This window comes from Euleptes europaea, chromosome 5, assembly GCF_029931775.1.
Source record: "Euleptes europaea isolate rEulEur1 chromosome 5, rEulEur1.hap1, whole genome shotgun sequence".
Taxonomy (NCBI): domain Eukaryota; kingdom Metazoa; phylum Chordata; class Lepidosauria; order Squamata; family Sphaerodactylidae; genus Euleptes; species Euleptes europaea.
This window is the reverse complement of record NC_079316.1, coordinates 53,683,551-53,695,993: the sequence shown is the minus strand read 5'-3', so window position 1 is coordinate 53,695,993 and position 12,443 is coordinate 53,683,551. Positions and strand designations below refer to the sequence as shown.

The 12,443-nt window shown below is 40.2% G+C and overlaps 1 protein-coding gene across 4 annotated transcripts in view; it reads left to right on the top strand.

Moving 5' to 3' along the window:
* Positions 1-12,443, top strand: part of BTRC (beta-transducin repeat containing E3 ubiquitin protein ligase) — a 140,275-nt gene that overhangs the window by 14,702 nt on the left and 113,130 nt on the right. For 2 of the 4 annotated variants that reach the window (XM_056849714.1, XM_056849712.1), the window contains exon 2: positions 4,904-4,972. The exons of the other annotated variants lie outside the window; for them this stretch is intronic. In XM_056849714.1, coding sequence (XP_056705692.1) covers positions 4,904-4,972 — 69 coding nt within the window. The remainder of the gene's footprint in view (positions 1-4,903; positions 4,973-12,443) is intronic. 4 annotated transcript variants of the gene reach the window in all.

Below are 12,443 nucleotides of genomic sequence, written 5' to 3'. Positions count from 1 at the left end.
CCCAGCAAGCTTGGTACTCATTTGACCGACCTCGGAAGGATGGAAGGCTGAGTCAACCTTGAGCCGGCTACCTGAAACCAACTTCCGTTGGGATCGAACTCAGGTTGTGAGCAGAGCTTGGACTGCAGTACTGCAGCTTACCACTCTGCGCCACGGGGCTCTTCTACATGATGATGTTGCATTGTCAACACAGTTGGTTTTCTGCCCTCATTTGCAAGTGCTCTCTAGAGTTTTCCATCTGGCAGTATTTCCTTAGTTTTGTTAAGTCACTTACCTTTTTGCAAGCTATTTTTTTCTTCAGGAATCTAGTCTTCCTTGGAGTTAGTTTTTATAAGGTTTTGAAGCCAGTGTTCACTGCAGTCTGCATGTCCACATGAACAATAGATCCATGTCTTAAAAGATAGAGCCCACTTTGTAGCATTTGGTTCAAGCATTCATTGAAGGCATTCCATTGAAAGGTTTTCTTATGAATGTTTAAGATCACTGCAGCTTCTAATAGCTTGTTTGTTCTGTGAATGTCTGGCAGATCCAGGGTGTCCCTGAGACCTGTCTGTTATGAGCTGCTGTGTCCTAAATGGCTTCTGACCCACTGATGTGGTCAAGATGCCGCATTTATACAGCTTTTAGTTATAAAGATTGATGTGACCTCTAAATCAGGATTGCTTTGAAGTAACTCTTACGTGAGACGAGAAGGTCATTTTTCATCTTTTTAAAGACATGGTACATTCTCTGTCACACACACACAAACACAATGCATACATATGTAGTATAGATTTTCCATGCATGCTGCAATATTTATATTTCAGCCATGTGAAAAAGTCCACAGATATTACTAGCCTATCTGCTCATGTGTATCTGTAGTCATTTTTAGTGATAGCCTAAAAGTCAGGAAAGTGGAATCAAAGTCCCTTCCAATTTATAAATGGTCACCTGCAAGTGATTCTTGCTTAGAATCATAGAAGAATCATGGGAACATAGAGTTGGAGGGGACCTCCAGGGTCAAATGCTTGCCACATAAAACTAGGTGGTTGGCTGTGTTTGGGCTAGTAATAACTGTAGTTATTTTCTTTCACTTAGATATGCATACACCTCCCACACACACACACCCATGATTTTACCAGACACTGAGATGTAACCTCTAAGTTAAAACTTGATGTACAGCTTTCAGGGATGTTGTGAAATGCCACTAGGGTGCCATGACAGTTTAAAGAGCCAGTGTGGTGTAGTGGTTAAGAGTGGTGGTTTGGAGCAGTGACCTTTCATCTGGAGAACCGGGTTTGATTCCCCACTCCTCCACATGAGCGGTGGATGCTAATCTGGTGAACTGGGTTGGTTTCCCCACTCCTCCACATGAAGCCAACTGGGTGATCTTGGGCTAATCACAGCTCTCTAAGAGCTATCTCAGCCTCACGTACCTCACAGGGTGTCTGTTGGGGGGAGGAAGGGAAGGTGATTGTAAGCTGGTTTGATTCTCCCTTAAGTGGTAGAGAAAGTCGGCATATAAAAACCAATTCTTCTTCTAAAGGTACAAGGCTGCTTCATCTGATTTGTAGCGAAGGAAAATAAGGTATAGAAAAAGAGCCTGATATTTCCCCAGAGCCATGCTGCAAATTGATAGCTGGAACACTATTGTATTTGCTTTTCTAGCATTTTTCTGTTCCTTTAACTATGTTTTGGTTAATTTTACAATTGGCTACCCACCTGTTATAACACATTTTATCATTAAACAAAATTAATTTTAAAAATGGTCTGGAGCTGTCTGCTTTTAATGGGATCTGAGTTTCTTTAGTCCTATAATCTGCCTCATGAGGCTTGTCTGTCTTCTAGGAAGTGCAGCATTGCATCATTAAAATATCACCCCCTGCTGAGAGAAACATCAGTCCTATTCACTAAATGGAAATGCTGAAGCAGTGACAAGTGTTTCTAAAAACTGTATTAAAAATTCATTTATTCTTAGCTAAGCATTTAGCTAAGAATAAATGAAATTTACCAAATAGAGGATTGTAATAAATTATAATAAATTACTGTGTTCTTGTGAAGGAATACATCTGTCTAAAGGACGACATAAAAATAATAAATAATCTGCCATCCCAGCAGTTGTTCCACGGTGCCAAAAAAGAGCTGCAGTTTTGATTTCTTATCATTTCAGAATTGGCTGGTTTAAACTTGAGATGCTGGGTGAAAATAGGCTTGTTCTCTGGTTAAAGAAGTATATGATCAGCTTTTCATTGCCACACTAATGTGGCATAGTATTCACCTACATAACGTGTTTCTATAAACTGCAGTCCTTCTGACTCTCACGTTTTAGGAATACTACTGGAGCCATGTATTTTTTTCTCTTCTGTCCCCCGTGCCAGTTTTGGCCAATAATTTTCCCAGCTGGCTTTATTTATTCGTTCTTCTGAGAGTGGTGAGGCAGATATTTAAGAACCTTTCTTGCACAGAAAGCCCTATTCTTGCCTGCTACTTAATTAGCACTTGTTTATGACATAGCCTCTGATTTGATTTTTAAAACAAATTGCACAGTAAAGAAGCTGATATTTAAACTGTATGGTAACCACGGCTCCAGCTGTGATTCAAATATTGTAAGCCTTCAGGGGTTGTGTTAGGCTTAGAAAATAGGAACTGAGGCCTGTAATTTAATGTCTGTCTTTTAAAGGCTGCACGTTTTTTAGGGAGAAAACAAATGCATTCCATAGAATTTAAAATATTGACTCATTCTGAGAGAACTGCCTTTTCAGACCTCGCTAGAGAGTACTTCAATCCATTAAGTTAAAAATGAAAGAAGGGATAAAGGAAGATAATAAAACAAAAAGTCAGTTAAAGATTGCAGGGGAAAGATGGCCAGTATGAAATTGGAAGGAGCTAATGACTTAAGTATGTTGTGGGAGGGAGACTGTTGAGGAGGCAGCTCTAGAAGTAGGTTACATGTTAAATGAAAGGTTAGGTTGTGGTGCATTACAGACTTAGAATTTGGCTGGTGTTAAGCTGGAGATACACACCGGATGATGTGGCAGCCCCCCTGGTTGTAAACTCATGTGGCACATTTTTTGTGTAAACAACCCCCCTGGTTGTAAACTCATGTGGCATCTTATTTTTGTGTACCACCAAAGCATAATGATGTTGACTACTGTTCCTGCAAGTTCTGTGTAAATTGTCATGACAGTCACATGTTTAGAGCAAAGTTTACTAGCATGGTCTGGGTTATTCAAGCTTATGCATGACCTATGTTGTTGGATAGCATAGCAGTGTTGAGTTATCTTCTGTATTTCAAAGGAGCCTTGGGATTTTAGACTGCAAGAGTGCCTCAAATCTTCTTTGAGGTAGTTACTTGGGATGAGTTCTAATAGTTCTGAATAATGGGATTTCTACTTTTTAAAAATATTTACGTCCTACCATAACTTTTTCTGCTTCTTTTGTTGCCTCATTTATAAAATTATTTCATTTTTAAACTAATAAAGCTTACTTGTTTAATGTAATTTTTAGTGCTTATAAACTTTTCTTCCATTCTGCTTGACTCTTTAAACAGGTTCTTTTGACAACAAATGGGTTATTCCATTACTACAGTACCGGAACCCTCTGTGTTTTTTACCAATTTGGTATTTTATTTTGTTGGGGTCAGAGGTAAGAAGTTGTAGGAAGTTAGTCTCAACCAACACTCTGTTGTTAGCACAATGGTAGTGCAAGACTTTGAAGAAGTGGGAAGACAGAGTGCTTGATATAGGTAATTGATCGAGTTTGGCCTGATGGCAGAAAGAGGATGTCAGATGCCTGGACTAGAGTCTGCCTGGAAACCCCATACATGTGTGTTTACGTACTTTGAAAGAAGCGTGGCATGCAGATACAGCAAAGAACTGTTAGAGTGAATCAGAAAAAAGTTGTGTGTTTTCATTGGTGGAATGTATAAAGGCAGCTTATATACTCTGAATTGGCATTTGGTATTCCTGGTATAAGCTTGCTGGGTTTTGTCATATATTTTTATTTTACTCAACTTGATTTTGGCTAACAGGTGTACTTTCACTGCTTGTTTACTTGTGGTATTCTACAAAATGGATGGGCATACTTCATTCTTCTGTTACTGTTCCCAAAAATATGTCTGACTGCTAGATACTAGTGCCAAATCACTAGAGCTGACACAGTGTTCCACAATCCTAGACTCTTCATAGAATTTTAGGATTCTGGGCAACCTGGCATTGAGTTTTTCAGTCTGGTTCAGGGCTCACCAACCTTTTTTAAAAAAATGAAAAATATTGCTGAGTAATGAGGAATATCCCAAGCTACTCCCACCTGCCTCCCAGCATGTTACTAAATTTTGTTCTGTTCTAGAAATGGGATATGAAATAGAAAGAACACTAGAAATGAAACTGTCAGCTAAGCAGCCCAAAGAAAATCCCATAAAATCCTTTTCTTAAAGTCTAGAACACATCTTAGCACAGTCTTTTTCTGAGTCTTCTATGGGCAGGCAAGCTACTGTTAGCTCACAGGCCATCTGTTGGAGACCCCAGGTCTAATTACTTACAAGATCTCAGGATGTCTTAGTCTGTTCTCAACTCAGTAATATCAGTGGAAGTATGTAGCTTCTTGGCTTACCTTAATTGTGAGGGCCTGGATCAGAATTCTGGTCCCAAACAAGACCAAACACAAAGTTGACTGAGAAGTGCTCTTGTTTCCCTTTGCATTCATCTGTATCTGTTGAAACTACAGTTCTGTTAAGGGTTAAAGCTGGTTAGAGGAATTTGGACAAGATCATATTCATAATTCTTCTGTGTGGTTCTATAATTATAGAACGGTCATAGTTTTCCTGGGGAATTAATCATGATGTTTAAGAATGTGTTTGGTACTGGAAGATAGGTTAGCCAGGTCTCAATATAAAAGTAGGTCTCTTATGTCTATTTTCTCCTAGCCCAGAATACACATGCCTAAAGATGGATTCCAACTTACATCTTCTGGATACCAAGCATGGCTAAAGCAGGTTGGATTGTATTACCATTTCTCATTTGTTGTGCAGAACTGCACCAGAAATTTGTGCGTGTTTCATTAGTAAAGTATACATAAATATTTGACACCTCATGGTGCTGTGTAACTTAGTATCCACAACATCCTTATCTGTGTTTTCTGTCTGCATGTTGTGTGCATCTTTTTTCCTTCACGACCCTTGCACAGTTGCACTTCTCGTGAGTAAAAGTTCAAACAAGGATCATCAGAAGGGAGAATGAAACAATGTATAGAAAGATCTGCAGCAGCAGCTTAAATTGCTGAATTAAAATTAGCCTTCAAATGTGAAGGTCTGTGGTAGCGGTAATAACGGGGAGGCCAGTGGGTTAAGACACAGGAGGCTCGCATCTAGAGCCTAATTCACATTTGATTGGGTAAAACAAGTGTGGACATTTGCTCGTATCCCATAACAATCCTGCAGTTTGACACAATCTGACACTGTTGGGAGTCCCTGCTCAGATGTGGCCTGGCGCTATATTACTTTGGTGATTATTAAAGGCCAAGTTTTAGATGTTTCGGCAGCTAGGCTCTAGCAATTGCTGTCAGCATCTCAGATCTAGTATAACAATTCTCCCCAAAGAATCTTGTTTTAAACTTTGCATGTAAGACACATGCACGCTCACAACGCATGTGTATCGCTGCGGGAGAATGTCGCATCCTTGAAAAGGAAATGGAAAGTTCTTGCATTGTCAGAATTGGGAATGATTGTGTCATAGTGTTAAAAAATGAACATAATGCAGATAAGCTGCATCTTGTCGTTGCGGCAACTACAGTTATAAAGATGACAGGCAGAAAGTAAGTTTTGCTGCTACTCTGAGGCTGATGCAACAAACGGACAAAGAACCCATGGACTGGGTGGGAGAGAAGGAATGAAATAAACTTACATTTCACCATTTTTAGTAGGAGACTGGATGGTCCTGGGGTATCTCAAGCCTTTTCTGACTAGCTGAGTAATATATGTGTCCTGCTCTGCAAGCAATAAAGCAGCCAAAGCAGTCATTTGTTTTCAGCGGTGTTAAGAAAATCTACTAGATGCATATCTCAGTCAAAGGAATGCAAGCCTTCTGTAAGGAATCACCCTTCAAAATGTTGTGCTATTATCTCTCACCTGATGTCTGCAGTACCATTTGTGACCTAGTAACTGGAACAAGGCTGTTGCAGTGAGAGCTTAGGCCATGCTTTCCTTTTCTGACCAGGAACTGGGCTAGTAGAACTGCTAAGAGATGGATTATGTCGTAAGTGGTTTACTTCTCTCACTCCTTTTTCTGCTACCACCTTAAATAAGCTTACCTATGTATTGGCTTGCTCGTTAATTTTCATGTTAATGAAAACATTCCTGTATCTTTTCATTTACTAACTTAATTACCACCAATACATGTCCAGGCACAAACCGTAGCTATTAACAGTGATAGACATGGGATAGGATTGACTGTCTTTTTTCTCTCTAGCAAGGTATGTTAATGACCTGTTCAGTTCCATTCCTGCATTTAATAGTTTGCCTGGGTGGGTGAGTAAGCTGCTTACCAAAAATTTAAACCTAGATTTTTCCCCCATTAAAAATGTGGTGCACTCATCTCTGTTTCTCCTTTATATGAAGCTGTGGATGTCCTGAACAGATACTGGGAGTCATATATGCAAGCGAGATTATCAGATCAAAATCTGAGGCCCTACTGCATCCCCCTACCTCTTGAGCTGCAGCAGGTTAGGATGCAAGACAGGGCCTTTTCAGCTGTGGTGTCAACTATGGAATAATCATTCAGTAAGCAGTAAAAACACTGCTATTCCAAAAGTATTTCAGGACTAATTGATGCGTACGGCTCTGGTGCAATAGTTTAGATTGTCTGTTAGTAACTTGGTTCAATTAATTTGCTTTTTTATTTTGTGTTTATACAGTTTTATAATGCCTTGGAGATTTTTCCTGATGTTAGTTGCTGATATGGTTGAACAGGCAATGGGTTTGGGGCCTATTCCTGGCAGGGTTTCACTTGTGATCTACAGCTTTGGGTTGCTGTTAGGTTCAGCCTTGCAGGTAGATACTTGGGTGTTATTTGTAGCAAGAAGTGCTTTGGTTGGTTCACTACCTGTTGTCTTCCTGGAAAAAACATGACACAATGACTGTCATTCATCCTCTGGTAATACTCATGTTAGATTACTGTAACATGCTCTTTGTGGGACTGGCTGTGGAGACCATTCAGAAACTTTAGCTGGTTCACAACATAGTTGCTGTGCTGTTAATGGAACCATTTTGTATTGGTGAAATTTCACCAGTGCTTGAGGAACTTCACCAGTCACCAATTTGTTTTGAGCACAATGGATCATCTAGTCCGTTTATGGACTATTTTAACCCAGTCACCATAATGGATGTTGATAGGCTCTTAGGATCTGTGAAAGCTACCACTTGAGTTCTGGAGTTTTGTCCATCCTGGTTGCTGAAATCAAGGACCATTACCTTTATAAATCAGTCATAAACTAGAAACTCAAAGAGGTGGTTATCTGTTTGCTACTTTAAAAACCATCTTTATGAAAAAAATGTGGCCAATTATCTCCCCTTTCTGGGCAAGGTGATTGAGGGAGCAGTGGGGACAAACTCCAGGTTTTCTTGGATAACTCACTGCTCTGGAACCTATTCAGTCTGGTTTCAGGCTGGGCTTTAGGAAGGAGATGACACTCATGGCCTTAAGTTGATGATCACCATCTGAATGTAGACAAAGTCGATGGCCCTTTGTTTCTCCTACTGGATTTATCTGCAGCCTTTAACACAGTGGACCATGCCATCTTATTGAGATGTTTAAAGAGAGAAAGGGTATGTGCTATGGATTGGTTTAAATCATTTCCAACAGACCGGACTCAAAGGGTTGCCAATGGAACCATTTGTCATCACTATGAGATTTATCCTTTGGGGTTCCTCAGGGCACAATCCCACACCATTCAATCTTTGTAATACCATTTTCTGCAGTGTTGAACGTATATCTGATACTTTGTTTCAGACTGCTGTAATCTTAGTCCCGTTACATTGCTTATTAGATTCTCATCCTGTTGATTGCATTGAGTTACTGTATGTAAACCGCCTTGTGTCTCAGTGACAAAGGCAGACTATAAATAATTTAAAGAAATAAAAAAGCTATGACACCAGGGGATCTGAAAGCTGACGTGCTTCCTTATGAATCCGCCTCATTGTTAAGGTCTTAGCTTGAGGTCTGGTTCTGTCCATGAGGTAGATATTTACCGATGATAGGGCCATCTCGGTTGCCATGCCTCATTTGTGGAACTTCCTTCCCCTATCAAACCAACTGGTCCCAAACATCAGGTAAAATCACTTTTGTTATCCTGTGCTTTTAATGACCTTTAGTATGATTTTATTTTTTAAAAAATACTGTTGCTCTTAAATGTTCATTATGTTTTATTGCATTTGTTACTCACCCCCCATTATGTGACTTTGAATGATTTGTAATCTGTTTTTAGAATCAAAGATTGAAAGGTGGGATGCAAACATCTTAAAGCTTGTGAATGCCATGATAATAAATGTTTATTAATATTTTAATAGGGCTTCATGTTTATCTGAATACCTGTAGTTTTCAGTACATATTTTAGAACTGACGCCAGTGAAAGTGAGTGACCCATGTATCCTGACAAGATATTAAATGGAGACTTATTGCAGAATTATTTTTCTAGGCAGATGGATAGTTACTTACACCCTTAGGATTAACACATATTTTTTGTATTGATTCAAAATGGGGGAGTAAATAGGTCCGAGATTAATCTGTTTACTGTATTTCATGGATGTTTTTGGTAATGTCCAAAAGTGCCTCCATTGTTTCAGTGATTTCCCTTGCCTCCCCCATCCCACAGTCAGCATTTAGATTGTTACTCCTTAGTAGTGGTGGGAACCCCCCCCCCTTTGGTTTATGTTTATGAAATGAAAGGTCCATTGATTAATTTAAAAGTTTATTGGATTTAAACATCCGCTAGGATGGCTCTTTTGGATATTATTTGGTGCTCTCATATAATTATGGCTTAGTAGGCCAGGCATCCATTGTATTACTTTTTAAAATCCAAGAAAGAGCTTACTCATTGCAGACTGTAGTTACAGGTGCTGGTGATAGCTGAGCATGTGCCTGGGAGGGGAAGCTTAGGGGACCTATGCAAATCTTTATGTCAGAATCACAGAAGTTTGAGATTGCTAAAATTATACATCATCCAAAGTTAATGCTAGGTGATAGCCAACCCCCTCCCCGAGTTTTGCAGGGTCTTTATATAGTAAATTATCAAATTGACTGAAACTTATTGGCTTCCATGTAATTAATTTTTGGAACTGAAACTTCCATGACTGCATTGGTGAAGAATTTTTGCAAAGAGATGGATGAATAACCCTGTCGACTCTCCTGGATCTCTCAGCAACATTTGGTTTAATCTATGGTGATATTATTCTGGATAGCTTCCTTGGGCTCTACTGGCAGTAAGAGTTTTCCCACTGATGTGAGTTGCTACAAGTTTCTTGGCACCCTGGTACCATAGGGGATACAAATTTCATTATGACACTAGTATTTTCATCAGTCATTTGCTGTAATTTATTATGTATTGTATCCAGTGCCTCTTGGTGATTCTCAGAAGTAGAAAGCTTATTTAGGAGAGGAATAGAGGTTAGCTTTTCATTGTGATGACATCAAGGGTTGCCACGTGTTTGTTTATACATTACAACACTTTTGTTATAGCTTTAAAAAAACTACAAGCATAATTAGGAAGTGTGGTCATCATCAATAATTCTCAACATGGCCAAATCTGTGGATACTTTAATTTTAAGCAAGATTTATTATTTTTAAAATTTAATATTGGGGTGTCTAAAACCTCCACAATTATAGAAGCAACACCTATAGTGTTAAGAAACAAATGCCCTCAGTAGCCATTGCTAGGTAACCAGCACAGTATTACCAGCTTTCAAGCCTTGGCATTTGTTAGGACGAGGCAGGGGGAGGGCCCTTTCCAGGACTGTTTTGGCCTTTGAAAGAGGACTCTTCAGAACCAAGCAGCAATCATCTGGCAACTTGCTGCCACCTGACTTGCATGACTTACCCAGGCCAGGCTCCTTGCTACTGTTCAACAGCAGTCACCCCACAATAGCCAGTGCGGTACAGTAGTTAGGGTTTCAGAATAAGATCTGGGAGACCCAGGTTCAGATCCCTTCTCTGGAAGCTCTGGATGATTTTGGGCTAGTCACATGCTTTTGGGCAAACATACCACACAGGGTTGTTATGAGGATAAAATAGAGGAGGAGAATGATGTAAGCTGCTTTGGGTCCCTGTTTTGGAAAAAGGTAGGGTATAAATGAAGTAAATATCCATACAGCCAAAATGAGGGGCAGATAAGATAGGTTGGCTGGTGGTTGGGAAGAAGAGAAGGAAGCAGGAAAGGCGGAACGGCAATAGGTGCTGCCAGAGAAGGAAAAGAGGAAACAGTGGGGGGGATTAAGTGAGGTGGTCCCTGCAAGTCCTCGTGGGTGCCCTGCTTGTTAAAATAGAAAACCCTGAAGGCTGAAAAATAAGTCTGGTTCCTAATTTTTTTTGGTGGTGGCTTCTAAAGCCAAATGCATATTTGTCAAGGCCTGTTGTACACTTCATGCATCTAATGAAGTGAAGTCTGAATCATGAAAGCTTATGTTTAAATTACAGTGCATTTCTAAGGAGAGTTACTCCATTCTAAGATCATTGAAATGAATGGGCTTAGACTAGAGTAACGCTTCATAGGAATGCACTGTTAATGTTGTTAGTCTGGCATTCTGATTAATTTTTCTGCCCCAGAATAACACAGCTATCCCTCTAGAATTTTCATGTGGAAGCTTCCTTGAGGAGAGGCTTCCACAAGGGATGAGGTGAAAGCCATGTTGTTGAATTACTCAGTCTTTGAGCCACTTTGGGAACCGCTGCCTTAATGGAACACAAAGTGGGCAGTACTTGGGGGGCAGTGGGATTACCTGGGGGGGCACTAAGAGGCAAGGGGGCAGCAGGGGGTGCTAGAGGTGGGACCCTTCAACTGTGTTGTTCACTAATTTACAATAGATTAGGCTATAGTACCATGCTGGAAAATTTTGTAGAAACTATCAGGATTTTTTTCCAGACTTTGAAGAGCTGGTACCACTGGATCAAGTTCATCAGTTTTGTTTTAATTTGATTTTGAATGCATGTGCAATTAATTATTACTTTTTTGAAATTTTATTGTTGCTATCTTCTTTAGTGCATCATTCAAACCCCTATTTTGAATAATGCTTTTTATAGGCTAGGGTAAGGGATGCTGGGGTTGAGTTTGTGGAATCAAGGGGGCAGTGGCCCAAAACGTTTAGGAACTATTCCGTTAAAGGATGAAGAGACCAAGCAGACCTCATGAATTCAAGTATCTCAGTGAAATCTTAAGCATATTGTGGATGTAGCAAGAGTGAATGGAAATGAAATGGTTAAATAATGCCTTGAAATAAGAAGGCTTGGGTTCCATTTTTGAAGGTTTGCTTTGTGACCTCTAGAAAAGCAATTAACCTTTATCCTTCTACGAAAGGAAAGGCAGTTATAACAATAATATAGACATATTGTTGTTACCACAGAGATGGTATAGATTTTTTAAAGAATAGTTTGGATGAAGACTAGATAGGAATTACTTTTTTTCCTCTGTTTAGCATCATTCACTTGAATCCCTTAGTAAATGTGTGTGTATTCTGCCATTCTCTTACCAATGTGCAACAATTCTGGTATTGCATTGCATTAAAATATGCCTCATGCTTTTAAGCCAGCAGTGATTTGAAAGTAGGTAACAAGAAGGATCCATTATTGTGTCATGGAAGTCTTATGGAGCATGTAGTTGCTTTGAGTGTTGGGGGATGATTCTAGGACAGTGATCTCCAACCTTTTTGAGCCTGCGGGCACCTTTCGAATTCTGACTCAGGTTGGTCAACCACAAAATGGCTTCTGCAGAAGGCAGAGCCAACCACAAAAAGTCTGCCACAATAGGTGGCGCCAACCACAAAACCTACTATTAACACCAGCATTTCAGGCAGAAGCTCTGTTTAACAGGATGCCTTTTAAAATGAACATATTGTTTAAAAATATTTTATTGTATATACACCACTTGCCTTCCATCATACAGTGAAAATCCTTGTTTAAGCTGAGTCCGTAACAACGTATTCCTGAGCCTCCAGGGCGAAAGCCTTAGGAGGCGAGGAAGGCACTGCACCAGCGTTTGGGCCTCCTGCGCCAGCGTCCAGGCTACTTACACAGGTGTTAGTGGCCCGAACATCGGTGTGAAGGTTTGGATGCTGGGCGCTGCAGTGGCAGCGCCTTCCCAGAACACCAACAGGGCCTTCCAGTGGCGTCCTACTGGCGTAAAAGCCCACACCGGCATCCTGGGAGGCATTCTGGCATCCCAGAAGGCATTCCTGGGGTGGGCCGGGGGTAGGAGCTGCCGTT